This window comes from Aplysia californica, unplaced genomic scaffold (assembly GCF_000002075.1).
Source record: "Aplysia californica isolate F4 #8 unplaced genomic scaffold, AplCal3.0 scaffold00220, whole genome shotgun sequence".
In the NCBI taxonomy this organism is placed as follows: domain Eukaryota; kingdom Metazoa; phylum Mollusca; class Gastropoda; order Aplysiida; family Aplysiidae; genus Aplysia; species Aplysia californica.
In genome coordinates, this window is record NW_004797490.1 from 1,069,658 (window position 1) to 1,087,473 (window position 17,816).

The window sequence follows — 17,816 nt, forward strand, 5'->3', positions numbered from 1 at the left end:
GTGTCAGGTCAGGGAGGGCGGTCCTGCTACTGGGACAAGTCATCCTGGGTAATCCGGTACAACCTGTTGATTAGTGGATTATCAATGGATATAGCAGTACCTTAACCCTTAAAACCCTGAATTCTTTTTTTTCATACCTCCCTAGAATCCTGAATTAAAATTGAGATACTAGAAAAAATTAGGTTGGTTCATTATTTTGTTTACTGTGTTTTTAATTGTTGTTAGATTTTACTGAAGTTTGAAAATGTTATTTATATATGAATGCACAGTCTGAACAAAAGGGGAAAAGGTTAAAACACTGGTTTTTAGGACCAACTCTATGAGTTAAGTCTTGTGTGTGATCCCCGACACAATTTCAGTCAAAGTATCATTAGACCCAGCCGTAGATCTAGCCTCTGGTAGCTTTAGTGGTGATCTCCTGCCAATTCCACTATCGTCAAAATCATCATCGATGTTATGCGGAACATTGCAATCGTCTTCAACGGTCATATTTATCAATATATCCGACTGGGAGATCATTATTGGGGTCTGGTTTGGATCAAAAATGTCAAAAATTTTGCGGCCTGGAGGGCTAAGCAGCGAAAAGTGACTAATTTTTCTTAAAAACTCGCAAAATTTCCAAACTTTCGGTGTAGAACTGCTCTCATGACATTATCGGTACTTTCTGCTCGCGACAGAGTCATCTGGAGTTACATCCCCTGTTTCTAGCACTGGGAATTAAACGATAAAGTCGACCAGCGGTTACCAGCGGTATAGGAAAATAGGGCGTCAGCGGTTATCAGCGGTTACCAGCGGTATAGGGTTTTAAGGGTTAATGGTGAGTACAAAAAGGCTGTCTCTTTATTGCTGAATTTCCCTCTGACTGCCTTCCTTTTCTCCCCCCCACCCCCTTTGTCCTGCCCCTTTTTCAATCTCAGATTTTACCCCAGTTCGTACAGGTGGCATCTGTATTCTCTCTCTCTCTTTCTATTTCTCCTTATTACATTCTATAACCTTGACCAATCGAGAGAAAGAGAGAGAGAGAGTGAGAGAGAGAGATTCATATTCAAAGTGTTTATGCTCTACACCCGCTAGCGCAACCTGCTGGACCAATGGCTGCAATGTCCGTTAGGCGCCCACTGCATTCTTGTTTAGAACTGGGTCTAGATTCTATAATAGTAAGTCAGTAGCTGTTATAAACACTATCGCATACATATGTCAAGCAATAGCATTTAAATTAAAACTCTACTGATAGCAACGGATGTAAGCTATTTTACAATAGGAAACATGATGACCCACATCAAAAGTACAACCCAGTGTATTTTGCCTCTTCATTAAATCTGTTATAATACTTGTTGATACATAAAATGCATTGACATGTCTCTGATGTATTTCTGGTTGAAATGAAATTGTCCTAGTATCGAAAAAAATGACAGAAGCAAAATAAAACGACTTGCAAATGTCACGATGATTTAAATTCTTTGTGAAATGCCTCTGCAAGAACTTTTAGAGATTTGAACTCCTCTTGTATCTTGTCAGTTATGTGCTTCCTGATTTCTTTCTGGAAAAAAAAAAAGAAACAAAAAACTGATCAGTAGAGAAGTAATAGATGGTGGACAGTGTGGGAAAGAGAGAAGAGAAACAAAATATATCATTAAGAATGCAGGAAGAGAGAAAATACGAGCAATATGAGCAATCCTCCAACATAATTTCCATATTGTACATGAGAATATGGAGTGAGCAAGGCAAGCAAGGCAATTGAAGGGTATCCTTCACATACACTGGTCTCAACCAATTCAATCCCATAAGTTCTGGAGCATTGTCAAACTTAATCTATATTATAATTATAATTGTATCAATAATTCCCAAATACACAAAAATTTAACTTAAGGGTTATTCCATTCGTCATAGTGTAACTTTTCAACGATGACAGTTCAAAGTCAAAGCCATTTGTTCTGAACTTAAACCTGTAATTTAGAGAATTATTATCACTCCTTCCTTTAAAGTAACTCAGACACCTTTTCACCTATTTCAAAAAAATTGAACGAATAAAATTCAACCAAAGGGACATCAGATTTGTTAATAAAGAGAAAAGCAGTCTGTGTGTGCGAGGAATATTAATTTTTGAGGGAGTAATCGTGGTGATCCGCCCATTCTGATTTCAGGACATGGGCTGCAATGCCCCGACCATCACATTAAGTATCTCACCATGCTGAGACTGAGAATGTTGCGGGGGGCGAGGAGAGAAAAGGGTAAATGCTGTTGAGGAGGCCTGGTTCTAGCAGTGTGGGGCCACACCCCACACATTAAGAGTGGCCCTTGCACAGTTACAAGAAAGGTTTGGAGAATGCCTTATAAGCTGAAAGCTCACAAATAAATGACCATTGCATTCCCCCAACTTGCACCCCTTTGATTATTTCCTTTGGGGTTTTTTTGAGAGATCTATGGAAACAACGTACTTACTAAAACTCAAACAGTTAGAAACTCAATCCTGAACAGGAGGTCCAAATAATTAACCCAGAAATACGCTACAGGGTTATTTCAGATAAGCATATTCAACTTGTCTGAAGAGAAATGGTCAACACTTGGAGCATACAATTTAAACGATCACCAGCTTCCCTGAGTTTATTTGGCAATGTCAATTCAAACACGCAAATTGATTTTGTTCGTACTGTAAACAAATTTGACACCCCCTTCATTGACTTTTATTTGCTCAAAGTTTTGTTGAAACTGGTCCAAAGATGACTTAGTTATAGTCTGGTATTAATAGTGCATTCCTTTTCTCTTGAACTCGTTTTGCTTTTACTGTCGAAACAAACAGAATCAGTAACACATTGATAAAGATGGTAAATGGCTTGAAATAGTCTACTGGGTATTGGCTACTTTCTGATAGCTAAAATTCAGTTCCATTTATAGAAAATTGTGTTAAATCTTTGAAACTGAACAGTGAATCTTTTAGTTTTAGTGAGAGTTTTACGGTACTTGCACCACAGTAAGGTCATATAAGTGCCGAAGATTAGAAGTGTTACAAGAAGAGTAACAAACACAAAAAAGGAGGAGAGATAAGGATGACAGATGTTTGATAGGAAAGAAGAAGCAAAGCACACCAGAGAACCTGCCAACCACCTGCACACTGAATCTTTGAAACATGACACAATAAATCTTCACGATGAATTGCTCTCCTCACATAAAAAAAAATATACACATGAAAAAGAAAGGTCAAATATGACCCACAAAAATACTAATACTCATTGTCAAACAAAAGGTTATGTTTTACTTTAAAAAATGGTTACAAAAAAAAATGCATTAGAAAATAATGCAACCTATGCATTAAAGGTAAACCAAACAAGAAAAAAACTATACTATAAACAAAAGTTTCCCTTTTTGGATTAGTAATCATGGTAGACAAACGGTGTACAACATGACAAATGACTCACGGGCGTTTTCTTCATCGACCTGAGTCGTTCCAGATCTGATGAAAAGTCAAGAGGCTCTCCGATGAGAATGGTCACATGCTGAGGAAAACATCAGAAGTCTGATGGATGTCACATTATTAATGCACATGTTAATTCAGCAAAAGAGAATCTATTTAAAAGGAAGAAAGAAAAAAATTAGGGATATACTGAAAGAAGTCTGCATGGGGTGCTCACGAATAAAAACAATTAGGAAGATATAAATGCAATTTCTAGGATGCTTGAATCTATATTATAAAGACCTGGAACATCTTGCTGAAAAAAATAAAAAACAAAAGCAGCAGTAGTCGACCAAGAATAACATTCTAAGAGAATTTGGAAGAAATTGGGCGACAAGTGGAGACCAGGGTAACGTTTTTTTTAAAGAGCATCTAAGCAGAGAAACAAAAGGCAAACTATGACCATGGTTGTCTTTGCCTGAATCAGAACCGACACTTGATGATGATAAATTCTCAAACCACTAGCTGTCATTTTCTGCTAATCGACTCGCAAGACTGAATTTAAATTTGGTCTAAAAACACATTATTTAAATCAAATTTTACTGACTGTATTTTTCTTCTTCCAACAGCAGGTGTGATCAGAAGCCACAGTGGTTGCCTTTTTGTGTATGTGTTCTTCGTCAGATTACGAGTGTATATGTAGCCTATTTGAAAAAAATGTACGTTCAATATGGGCCAGTTTGCATGAAACATTGATTCAATTCCTATTTTATTGTGAAGCGCCAAGAGCCATCAGGTTGTATAGAAGTGATCTTTATTATCATTTATTATTAATATTATGAAAGACAGTTTCAATGAGAAGAACCAAACAAAAGACTTTTGGGGGCCCTTGACAGTAAAAATGCAACAGCACAAGCATGTATAATTACCTTCCTGATCTGAGGAATATATGGCCTGGAGTTGGGTAAAACTGAATCCATTCCTGAAAAAACAAGGAACATCTTTCTTACACCATGCACAAATGGTAAAACATTTGTAAATTCAACCAAAGTTACTTGTTGGGTACTGAATAAATTTTCTCCAAAGCAAATCAAATTTAGTGTGTACTGTAGGTAGCGTGACAATTATATCCATTGAATTTTTAAAGTATCTCATCACTTTGGTATCACTGGCGTCCATGTTGTAGTGATCCGGCGCTTCGCTGTTGAAAAACAGGAGACTGGAGTTCAACTCAAAAATGGTGAGAATTTTTATCAAGTATCTCGGCCTTTCTCCAGGGATGTTGTATCCCTCTCAGCCCGAAATGGCCCTGACAAGCATAGTCGGAAGCCCACCTCCTAAATGAACTAAATAGTGTCGATGGGGGCGTAAAAACAGCACACTAAATTCTTAAAACTTTGGTTTTGGTATATAATTCATCAGTAGCAGCATGTCAGTTCAAAACATTTGTAAAGCTATTGATTAAAATTTATACTACAACCAGATTATCTTTCGAGTGAATACATCTTACGAGAGAGCAAGAGAGCAAAAAAATACAGACACCTTAAGCTATCTTAAGCTTGCTATCAATACCATCATATAAATACAGCAGACTGTATCTTTCAACATCAGTAAGTATCAAACCATAGTAAATGTGCTTACCAACATGCCAAATAGGGAGTACGATTGGTGTTCTTTGGCAATCAGCTACTGCACGTCCCACCCCTGAAAAATACAGAACAAATGTAATCTTTTTTTAAAAGGAGGAGACATTTGGATAGCCTACCAGTTCAGTTGTCTTGAAATATAATGCTGTTCGGGAATCTGCATGCCCAACAGATCCTCTAACATCTTAAAATCAACAGTGCCCAAACTGTCAGCACAATCTTTTCTTAAATCATTGCTGAAAAATAGTAGGCTACAGCAAAAACCTGAATTCAGTGCTGGACAAAACATCACAGGAAAAGGAAAAGAACCCTTCCTGCCAAGGATTTCATCTGGATAGAAAACAAAACCCAAAGAAACCAACAAAGAATCTCCAAAACAAAGCAACAAAAAGAAATAACCTTACTAAAAATCTTGGAAGCACACCCTGAGGTTCAGACAAGAACACTTTTGCGAAACCACAACCAAGGCTACACAAGAGCTGCCCTAGACTACAACACAAGAGCTGTACTACACCACAATATCTCCATACAAAATGGACATGGTGACACTTATATGCCCACATTTAGACTTATTAACACAAACATGGACGAGACCTACTTGAGATTCCTTAAAACTATCTCAAAGAATACCCTAGAACAGCAATCACTCATCATAATAAACAGAATATTTTTAATGGTTATACTCACCCCATTTTAGCCGCAGGAACTCATTTGTCATGTTGATCTTCCCTGTACAATAGCAAAAATGGGAAATGCGTTGTGAGACTACAAATGAAACCATTCCACAGACACCAAAACAAAACATTCAAGAGCTCTGTAAAGTAATGCAAAAGCCCAAAGGTCATAAGCTTTATATCTCTAAACCTTCATCATTCTAAAAAAAAAAAAGTACCCACAAAAAATCGTTCCCCTCCTTCCTCCCTTTTCATCTTCTCTCTCTCTTCCTCCACCTCCCTCTCTCTCTCAAGTTATGTATATAACAAGAATGGCTGGAATGTAAAAAACTGAAATGTATATTTTTGGTGGTGCGCATGTGTTAATGTGTGCATGGGCGTATATCTGTGTGTGTTTTGTGCACATGTGTGTGTAATTTGTGCATTTGTGTGTGTGTGGGGGGAGTATGTGATTGCATTGAGCTCCATTTACCACAGACAGGAAAAAAATTAAAAGACAAAGCAAACAAAAAATGGTAAGCACTGCTTTGGGTTTTGTCAAAAAAATATTTTTATTATTAACACTTTCCCTACCACAAGCCGCATTTTGCGGCTCACGGATGCGGCTTGCGGACACGGCCTCGCTGGACCGAGAGCCGCAAAATACGGCTCGAGTGGCTCGCTATCTATTCCAATCCAGTAATGAAAAGATACAAAATTCTCGGCCGATCCACGTTTTCAAAATAATAGAATAGACTTCCTGTTAGCAGATACGAAAGACAATATTACACTGACAGACGATTTTTAGTGATTTCAGCGCTTTTTTTGTCCCCTTCGAAGCGTAAATATCAGGAAAAAAAGCACTCCCTTGACTTCAGTATATTTCTCATACTTTCACTTCTATATTAGGTACACATACATAACTTTCAGCATTTCTTCGCATTACTAGAGGCAACCTACCTGGGAAGTTTGAGTGATGCTGTTGTTGTACGTTTTTAGTTATGACCTTTCAAAGCTGGAAAATTGTTGATTTCATATGACACCTTCGATATTGCATTATAATCACTTTTAGAAACCCCAAAGTAATACAATTGGAATAAATCTTCAATATTGTATCGCCATCTAATAGATTATTTTTTAACCTTCAGTTTGATGGACCATAAGATATGGTTGGTGTGTGTTTAGTTGGATGTTTTCACATTTTCCTTTGGCGGGGTAGGGACGTAAAAATAGGTAAGAAAAAAGCCCTGGGCCAGTGGTGGATTTTGGCCTGGTAGGAAAAACATTCCTCCTGCCCAACTTTTTTACTCAGAGCCCTACTTTGCCTTCAACCCACTTTTTTTAAAAAGGCAACTGCATGAATACCCATAACCTTTATCTAATCTAGCATGAATACTGAGCTCTGTGAAGATGCCATACCAACATGGCTGTCGCGAACATATTGGGAAATCCTGTATGACTTCTATTGAATTGATACAGCCAACCAAGAGTTGCTTTATTACAAAGAAAGTTTTGTTAAAACAATTTTATGAACAGTTCAAGATATTAAGGAAAAAGAGGTGCAAATTAGCAATAAAAGAAAATGTTCTTAGATTAGTAAATAAAACATTTTCAGCTTACCTTCAGGGAATATATGACACCAATTCCCTAAGTCAAGTTGGTCAACCATGTAATCCATGCCTTTCTGATAGACACCGTCTCCCCTAACAATAGGGAAAACTTTTCCAAGAGAAAAGAAGGTGGAGAGCAGGTTGCTCCCTTTGAAACAAACATCTTCAGCTGCTGATGAATACCTCATCCTCTTAGTATTTGCTATTTGCCTGGCTTTAAGTGCGCCTGTGTAGAGGACAATGAAAAGTGTGAAGGGGAAAGTCACATATACAGCTGCCTATAACAGAAAAAAAAAAGGCTTAAAAGGATACTCAAGCTGGTACGGTTGTCTCTCATAACTTCAAACCCATTTACAAAAACTGAATTTGGAATTCAATCCCAAATGAAGGAGACACTAATTTTATCTGCAAGATTTTTTGCTTCACAGTGATGAGTGAAAGAGTCTTTATAAATGGTGTTTTTCAGCTGAATAAACTTTCAAAACTAAATAATTGTAGTCTATATTTAAATGCTGTTTGAAAGCGCACTCTGCTCAAAAGGAAACTTTCCCTCGACAACAGATTTGTGCCTTTGCAATTTATATTACAAATATTGGTCTGCCTGGTCTAAATGCATACTTTATTCCTAAAACCAGCAAAAACTGCCATAGAAAGGAGCAAAATAATTTAACAAAGGCGAAACCTACTAAAAACAGTTGAATGTTTGGTTTCACAGGCCTCCTAAGAAGACATTTTCTATTACTCCTTACTCGCAAACCCAAGCATAAGCACCCCTGAAATGCCAACTTATTAATATTTTTTCTATGCTTTCTGTTTGAGAAATAGTTCAGGCGGAGGTGACGGCCTTTTTGTTTCTCCACCCACTGGATTCACAACCCCACATTTGGGACTTTTCAGGGGTTACAGTTTGCTTTTATAGCTTATATCCATAACAATATTATTTGGTGCACTACCCTTGAAAGGCATAATGTATAAGCCCCCTGAGAAAGAAATGTTATCTAAAGTTTTGATATTGCTTCAAGGAACATTGATAAAATCTGGACAACCGCCCCACCTCCGCCCAGACTATTTCTCAAGCAGAAAGCATAGGATAAATAATAAGCTGGCATTTGAAAAAGAACACAGCCATGCATTCTATGCTTGGACTACTTTAAATTCAGAAAGCATTAAAACCAGTCAAACCTGCCAAGACAGAAAGATATATTTTCTTCCTTGTTATGTTTTAAAAAAAAATCAAATTTATGAAAAAACAAACACATTACATTTTTCACTACATAAACTTAGAAAAAAAAAATCTCAGCTGTTCACATTATATTTTCCAGTCTAGTTTCATGATTTCCACAATTAAATTTCCCCTCATATTTTATCATGTACATATTTATGACAAATTAACATAAAAATTCTCTCAAAAAAAGAGAAATGTGGTAAACAAAACAAAAAACACTTTAAAAAAAAAAAGACATACCCCACATGAGTGGATCATCAATGCAACTGCTATGATTGGAGACAGTCAAAAGTCCCCGGTTGTCTGGTGTTTTATCAAACATATCATGTAGAATTTCTCTGTTGTGAAATCTTGCTTTATTTAGCCATTCTGTAGAATAAGGAAGAGGACAAACAAAAATTAAAGTAGCCTACACACTGAAGGACTTTAATTATTTTGCATGCCAGCATTTCATCAGAAGAGAAGAAGTGCATGTACAATATTGCTGAACAAAAAATATAGAGTACAGAGGAATAAGATATGAAATAAACTTGATTTAACAAAAGCTTGTAATACAAGAGAAAGCCAAAAAATAAAACACCTGACAAAAATATAAAGACAATGTATTTTGTAGTCACATTCCACTACAACAAATAATCGTTTGTGATGTAGTGGTCTGCACATTATTTCAGTTGATGTAGGAATAAGTCATTCGTTGAGTCAAAACATGTAAAAAATTCTTATTACAGTCAGTGCAAGGAAAAGATCAGGTTCTGCACTTATGGTCTTGACTTGACTTTCCACTTCCGCTGGCTGCAATTTTCTACGGTGGAATCCTGTTATAACGAGAGAGAGGGGACCGGTGCGAAACATCCGTTATAGCAGGATTCTCGTTATAAGGGATCCAGTAATAAATTAGAGGGAAATAGTGCAGTAGGCCAAATCTATGAGTTTGGCTGTCTGTTCGTTTCTTTTTGTAATCTCCCCTGATGATGATTTGGTTCAACATGATCTCTAGGTCTTATTTGATCAAAAATCGAATAAGGTTTCTTTCTCTAGTGCTAGCAATGTGGATAGCTCGGCGTTCGCGATCAGAAATAAAGTTCTCTAGGCTAACTTATCCGCTGTGTTGTCCCCCACCCCACCACACCCTGTGGTGCGTTCCATCTGCTTGCGCACGCCACACATTCGCTCCATCCATCACAGTCACATCGTTGTGACCTCTTCATCCCCGCATCGGAGAAGTGAGAGGCGTGGTAGGCCTAGATAATCTGGACTAGGCTGGCCTATCACGCAATGCGTTCTGTTTGTCTGTGCATACCACATCCTCCCCACTCATTCGCTCCGCCTTCATTGTTGACACACGTGGGCTCTCCCATTCGAAAGATAACCAACAACTGGCGAAGTTTTGCAAGAATAAATGGCCTATGCGCTGTGCACAGCAACAGCAATATTCCGCTATAACCGACTCGCATGTTTGTCTGACTGCGCTATAGCAATATTTTATTTACAAAGATAAAGAAGGGGGGAAAAAAACAGGGTTTTAGAATAGTGTCTTTATAACAGACTTCTAGTTATTTCAGGACCCGTTATAAGTGGATTCCACTGTACTATCTTTTCCCAGTTTCTAAATTTGATGTCGGTTGAATTCAAGTAGGCTTAGCTCCTGCATGCATCTTTGCATGATTCATAGCATGTCTTCTTGATTGCATCACACTTGAACTGAACTTGTAAACTGGTATCTATCATATACTGGGTCGTACTTCTTAATTCTCCTGCTGGCCCACACAGTTTTTCCTGTAATGTTAATGGGACTGGCCACATTTCATGTCTTAGGGCTTATTTGGGCTGTGTGTCGTGCACTGTTGCAGGATGTGTGAAACTCAAAGTTTGGTCTGCGCGATCTTTGTAGATGCTGACCCTATTTCCTCCACATCTAGTTCTCCACAGAAGAAATCTTTTAGTACTCTTGTATCTTCTATAATTATGTGAATCTGTCCTAATTGTTTCTGATTCTGTGTAGCATGAGCAGTGTAATGTTGTGGGAACTCCTGACTTTCCAGTATCTCTGTGTTGGATATTTCGCCTTGCCATGTTGCTGCAAGATTCTCTCTAATCTTTCAAAGGCTTCTCATTTAAAAGCTGTTAATTTCTTTGTTCTGGTGTGTATATAGCATTTAGGTCTCGTATGTGTACAGCAATGTGCTCAGAAGGTATGCTTGGTACTCTTTCTTCATTGTAGTCTCAATATAGAATTTCCTGTTACTCACTTTATTTGAAAATTGCTCATGACTGGCAATTATTGAGCAGAAATATGCCAAGAGAAGAAATCTACAACTTCTAGGTCTCATTTCCAACTGTATTTATTGGTCCCCGGCAGATAAAAGACACAGATCAAACAGTGTCTCCCACAATCAGCAGTCTCACTTTCATCAATCATTGAGACCTCTCTCTCTTGCCCTTTTTAACTCCCAGTGGAGCACAGGCCATCAACAACATTTCTCCAGCAAGCCTGTCCTGTGCATCCTTTTCTTGCTGTTTTCATGATGTCCCCGCCTTTTCCATTTCCGCTTGTACCGCTCGCCTCCATGTCATCTTTGGTCTTTCTTTCTTACGTTTTCCTTGTGGATTCCACGTCAAAGCCTGTCTCATGATGCTTGTCGGGGGTCTCCTCAGGGTGTGCCCAATCCATTTCCATTTCTTCCCCTGTATGTCTTCCTTTACTGGCTTTGGCTTGTTCTTTCCCACAGTTGAGCATTTGTGACTCGATTGTACCACTTGATCCCCACTATCCTTCTTAGACATCCATTTATGAAGCTCTGCACTTTCCTTGCTGCTGATGCTGTGAGCCTCCATGTCTCTGAACCATACAGTAGAACAGTCTTCACGTCTTTAGTTTTAGTAGAAGTTTTACAGCACTCGCAACTGCATAAGGTCATATGAGCGCCAGAAGATTAGACGAGTTACAAGACAGTAACAAACACAAAAAAGGAGGAGGGGAGATGAGGACGATAGATGTTTGATAGAAAAGAAGGAGCAAACCACACCAGAGCACCCGTCAACCACCCGCTTCTTCACGTCTGAAGATCCTCAGCTTGGTGTTCAATCCCAGTTCCTTAGACATCTATATATATTCCTGAAGATGATGAATGCTCATAGAGACCTCATTAACCATAAATGGCCGCCCTTTGACTTCCGTTGAAGGCAGTTGAACCAATGATGAAAGGTTCATTGCCATTGCAAAAATGCCAATGCTCTGATTATATGGAAGCCTTGTGTCACCTACAGACTCCAAAGGAAAGGTGAGGTCAATATGTCATGAAGACAGTAACTTTCAGTAAGCTCAAGGAACTGCTAGAAATGGCCATTCATCACCACTCTCCACTGGGGCTTCACTCCTTGATTAGTTCCAAATCAAAGTTAAGGATTTTATCCACCCTTTCATGACAAAGAGTAGTGTTATTATAGTATTTTCCTGACAAAACAATTAGTTGTAAAGCAGTAGTAGAGTCCAAAAGCATGTAAATATATATATATATAGTTTTTCTAGTTATCAAAAGTAATTATGCTTTCAAATATGGGACCATCATCAATTTGCATTTACATTTCTGCTCTCTGAATCCCTGCAAAACATGATCCTTTCTCCAACATGTGAATTTCTCAAACTTTATATCTTCACAAAATAAAATTTGTAACACACATGATTCTGAACTCGGTTTACTAACGATAAAAGCACACTCAACAGATTCATTTGTTTAGTGCTAGAATTGAAGAAGGAAAAAAAAAAACAGAGGTTGTGATCAAATTGTCTCTCAATTTCTTCACATTTCATCGAAAAAGACTCTCAACCACTTACCAAGCCAAAATTTGCAAGTGAATCCAACGGTAGTAACAGCAAATCGAGTCGACAGTTTCCACAACCAAGGAACTCTGTAGCCTTTTTTCATAGGTGGCATTTGCCACGAGCCTTCTTTAAGCGGCATTTTACTTCCTCACAACCCCAGATGGTACCAAGCATTCATCACCTATAACAAAAAAGTACATTTTGCAATTAAAAATTTATGATTAAATCAGATATATCTGGTAGGTGGCAGAATCAAGAGTAAAAGTTTGTCACTGATGAATTATATGAACATAGTCTGTAGAACAGTAAAGTATCACAATGAGGACACATCCCTTTTCATTACAGTGTAACCGATAAAATCTGTTCTTTGTGATCATGCTAAAAATTGCTTGCGAAATATAACACAGCCATTTACCTGACAAAAGTTTTTACAAAACCTTCATTTGCTTTTGAAAAAAATAAAATTTGAGGCAAAAATAAGCAAGACATGTCACATTCTTTTGTTTTTAGTAAAAGAGTTTTACGGGACTAGCAACACAATATGGTCATATAAATGCCGAAGATAGGAGGTGTTACAAGAGAGTAACAAACAAAAAAGCACACTGCTTTAATATGAAATCTGCTCAACAAGAAGAAATTCTATGAGATTTATGTTATCTGTTATCAGAGTTTTACTAGATTCATGGCTGTTACTGTCATCTTCATAGGCTGGTTCTGATTTCACAAAAACAAGTGCCGCGACTGAAGGTGTGAGTGGAACATAATTAAGACTTTAGGGTTCTTGTTGACTTTAAGCTAGGAAAAGCTGTGGTAGGCCCTTAATAGTTTGTGCCAGCAGTCAGTCACTACATTGCTGTACGTTGACATAAAGCTTTTTTTCATTTAGGCGCCAATATTTTTTGTTTGCTAAATCGAAAGCCTGAATCTGATCAATTACCCTACTAGTGTGAAAAAAAATCAAAATGAAACTGACTAGTTTTTTAATTAATTAGAATTCAAATTTTAGAAGTGCACTATTTTTAAATGGCTACGCTGACAAAAAAACTCTTTTTCTCGAAACTGCTGTGAATTAAAAAAGGCGTGCTGTCAGCTAACGGCAGTACACAAGTTTAGTCCTACACAGGATGTTCGTCTTGTCCAGAGAATTTACAAAGTATGTTCCTTTGAAAGTGGCCAACAATCCCTGGTAAAAGAAAAGGCTCCTTTTAATAAAAGAAAGAATCCCAAGAAAAAACACAACACAACAAGGGCTGCCATGACATAAAAGGGGGAAAATCCCAAACCATCCACCCCATATTGGTGGAGCTGCAGTACCAATACTGTAAAGCAGAATCAGGAAATAACTTTTTAGTAGACTAATTAAAAACATGCTTTATTTAAGACTGTGATTATAAATTTGGTGTGGGCTGAAAGCCTCCCATACCCAAAATGTTGTTCCACCCTCTTTCTTCGTTCTGTCGGTCAAAAAGGAAATAAGTTTACTAACTCACTAACAGTCAAAAGTAATTGGACTCACATGGAATACTTTAGACAAAAACTCACACAAGTACAGTTCCTCAAAATAAGGCGCCTGTAGGATGAAAACAGCCATAGAATCATAGGATTTTTTCCCTTTAGAAATAATATTACGGGGTTGGGGGGGGGGGGGGGGATAATTGAGAAAAAAAAACCCATTGAGAGAGTCACATTTTGACATAGGCTAAAAGTGCTCCTGACAGGTTGGTGGACATACCCCCTTTCCTATCAGTTCAGCTCTTCATCTTCATTCTTCACAATACACTGTAATACATGACTGTCTCTGTTACAGACCTGCCACTCTATGAAAACTCAAAATCAGGATCTCAGGGGGAAAAAAATCGGGATCAACAGCAAATCATCAAGGTGACTGTCAAATTGACTTTTTCAAGGGATGTCTATAAATATATATAGGCCTATATGCCCTCTGTGTGTCTTTATGGTTTGTTTGCGTGAGTGTGTGTTTTATCAATATTCTTTTTTTAAATCCTGAAGCATCACATCCAAGACTACTTCTCTCTCTCTCTCTCCCCATATCTTTTTCTCCTCCCCCCCCCCCCCCCACCCCCTCTCTCTTCCTCTCACTGCCCACAAACAATATTGCACGCTTTCAACACAAGAGCGCCGGAGCGTTTGTTTACACTGGTATCACGGTGAACGCATACCGGGTGAGAATAGCCAAAAGGCCCGCCCTCTCAACCCGGGTGAGAGACCTACAAACTGCGCTATTCTAACCCCAGGTGAGAATCAAGCGGATAGCAGAGAACAACAACTAAACGCCATCGGCCAATATTTACAGTAACAGCCATCTTGTTTGACCTAGGAAGGGGGATGCCCGCCGCGTCATCTGATCATGATTCTAAAAATAGTGATGATTTTGCGTAGCGAATGATTTACACTGACAGTTTCCAAGCTTCCCTCTTTGGGTCTTTCCGAGCGGTTCCCCCTAGTATAGATCTATTGCTTTTGCATATCGCAGTATCCATTTGCAAACCTTGCAGTCTCGAATTAGATCTACTCTATTTGCAGCCAGCTCAGCGTCCTATTGAGTCCAATCCCTTGTAAGTGCTTAATCTCTTGTGCTTACAAAACTTAAAAAGAAACGAGGCTATTTAGGCTGGATTGAACTTTGGTGGACCCACCGTATTTACATCATGTATTAAATGCGCACTAGTCATAACAACAGTGGGGGCTTTCCCCCTTGCAACAATAATACAATAACAATTTTTAAAAACACACATAAATGCAAAACGATAACATAAGAGCGGACCATTGCACAGCGAGGCTCAAAAGTAGTTCCAGCTTCGTTCAGTGTTGGGCCCACCAAAGTTCAATCTTACCAGAAACGATCCGGATCTTTCATTTGCATTGAGTCGTTGAACTTTGTTTGAACTTGCTTTCGTACGTAGGCCTACTCTTAGTCCTCTTCTTTTTCTCAGTTTACGTAGTGTACAGCATCAGAATCAACCTGGGCAGAAGAAAGGTGCTCCACAATCATAGACAACCGAACCGAACAGTTCTGCAAGTTGCAAAGAAAATAATCCGAGTTGGAAGGCTGCTGTCATGCGGTCATGTTGCCACTATGACTGACAAAGTGGGAATCCCTTCTCAACGATGTCAAACAAGAAGGCTGTTACTATAAATATCAGCCAATGGCATTTAGTTGTCCTTCTCTAGCAATTTTTTTTTGGGGGGGGGGGGGTAATTTTTTTTTTATAGTAGAGGGTTTTACGGCGCTCACAACTGCATACGGTCATATGAGCCCCAAAGGGTGGGTGTCAACAGAGAAGTCCTTACAGGGAATCAGACATACTCTTCTCACCTTTCCAGCTTCAAAAGCAAAAGCTTCGACCATCAAGGCACCCCAGAAATAGCAGGTCACAAGAGTGACAAACATACAAAAGAAGTAGAGGAAAATGACAATAGATAGTAAGGCTTAGGAAAGAAAAAGCAGCAGTTCCATGTTCCAGATCAGGCACAGTTATGAGTGTGACATGATGCATCAGCCCATTTACAATTCTACTGTGCTTGAACGAGAAATGTCCCCCCTTTGGGAATGGCCTAAAGACACTACAGTCAGTGGCACTGCCCGGGGGGGTGTGGGGGGGTACGTTTTTTATGACGCTCGCAACTGCATATTAGGTCATATGAGCGTGCGGGGCACATTCAACATCTTTTCAATTGGTAGGAAATTTTGAATTTTGCCCGGGTGGCATTAACGGGGCAACTTGCATACAGGACCTCAAAGATTTTTCGCCTTTGTCCGAGAAGGCTAGGTGTAGATCTTTCCTACCAGAAGATCAAGGGTGTGGCTGAAAGACAGCATTAAGAAAGAGCCAAGGAGTAGCACTAGAAAGGCTGCAGAAAGAGTCAGGAGCCCAGAGGAGGGAGCAAAGGGGGTGAGGGGGTGGGAGGCAGAAAGTGGAAACGAAAGCAGACGACAGAACCTTGCAAGAGAGCACGAAAGGAGGTGATTTTAGAGAAGAAAATTTGGTACTACTTTTTATGAATGTGGGTCCCGTTTGGGAATACTAGTTTTGACCCCACCGACGATTACATCTGGTTCTAAATTATTACTTTTTGATTCGCATGCAGATATGGGGAGATGGCCTATATCAAACCTAATTGCAAAACATTAAATTGTGTCAAATTCAGGGGGGGGCATGCCCCCCCCCCCCCTGAAGCCCCCGCAGGTTTATATGCTAAGTCAGGGGGGCAAATTAAAACCCCCCTTGCCTTGTTTCAAAACAAGTGAAATTTTACTGCTCATTTTGTAGTCTAGATCTACTGATGTAACATCACGAATATTGAAATCAGTACCGATATCCAGTACTATGTGTGGACGGAACCCACATTCTTAAGTTGTACAGAAAATTTTCGGATGCTACCCGGATTCGAACCCGGGACCTTTGAATGAGAAGGGAACCCCTTAACATGCCGTACGCATAGCCACTTTGTTGGTGATCTTGTAGTTCCGTTCGTAAAAGTCCATGATCCATTTGTTTACATCCAGAGAAGAAATTCAGAAGTCTTGATGACCAAATAAATATAGGCAACACAAAGAACAGGGATGCAACTAACTGCAAAACATCAAATTGTCGTAAAATTCCCCCTGAACCCCCCCTCCCCCACTTCCATATATTTTTATTTTAGGTCAGGGGGGCAAACCCTGAAACCCCCTTACTACTCTTACTTAACGAACCAAACTACAAAATCGCCACTTCGTTTTTTTCTTTGTTTTTGTCTATCTGATCATCCAGACCGAAAGACAGTATTCCGTAATTAGGAAAAACAGGTCTTGTTTCACTCCGGGTGAATGCAGTTGCGAGCGCCGTAAAACTCTTACAAAAGAAAAACCGGGTGAGAATAGCCAACGCTGGCAAGTCTCACCGGGGGTGAGAGGTCGATCGTATTTTTATTCTCACCCCGGGTGCCCCGGGTGAGGATAGCCACCTAGAATCTAAGTGTAAGTAAAACTAAAAATGTGAGTTACGGGTGGGTAATAACGAGGCATCTCCAGTTTGATTTACCTTTAATGAACAGTAAAGCGAGGGGAGCGAGCAGCCAAATCCAGAGCCTTAATTAAAAGGCGTTAAATGTGTGTCATTGAACAATCAGAACATTTTATCACTTGTGACTTGTGAGTGTGTAGTCTCTGGAAGGCCTCCGACCGTTAAACGGAAGTTCAATGTCAAAACCGAAAGTGAATTTCTTTTGTTTCTTCTTTAGAGAAGAGCGTTAAAGTAAAAATAAACCATAGATGTAGAATTCTGTTAAATAAACTCATGTTTGTTCGCACTATAGGCTAACCAACAGCTGTAGAAGTGTAGGACAAGTATTTCATAAATCCTTGCTGAATGTCTGTCCTTATTCTCTTAAATAACTTTAACCAAATTCATTGTTTGAAGCAATGACGTCTAGCATGGATCATAATATATGGTACGGAATGGGGT

General features: G+C 39.0%; 1 protein-coding gene across 2 annotated transcripts; it reads right to left on the reverse strand.

Annotated features, from left to right (window-relative positions):
- Positions 1-200: 200 nt before the first annotated feature.
- On the reverse strand, positions 201-17,547 carry LOC101859019 (tafazzin). 2 transcript variants are annotated; one of them, XM_005099633.3, is made up of 9 exons: positions 17,394-17,547; positions 12,361-12,529; positions 8,766-8,894; positions 7,311-7,526; positions 5,725-5,766; positions 5,033-5,095; positions 4,321-4,373; positions 3,417-3,494; positions 201-1,540 (listed from the first exon to the last, which is right to left on the reverse strand). In XM_005099633.3, exons 2-9 carry the CDS (start codon positions 12,485-12,487, stop codon positions 1,442-1,444), a joined length of 807 nt encoding a protein of 268 aa, XP_005099690.1. In that variant the 5' UTR covers positions 12,488-12,529; positions 17,394-17,547; the 3' UTR covers positions 201-1,441. The 2 variants fall into 2 exon arrangements, with proteins under 2 accessions (XP_005099690.1, XP_035825995.1); XM_035970102.1 differs by lacking the exon at positions 17,394-17,547 and adding an exon at positions 15,204-15,409.
- Between the last annotated feature and the right edge of the window lie 269 nt (positions 17,548-17,816).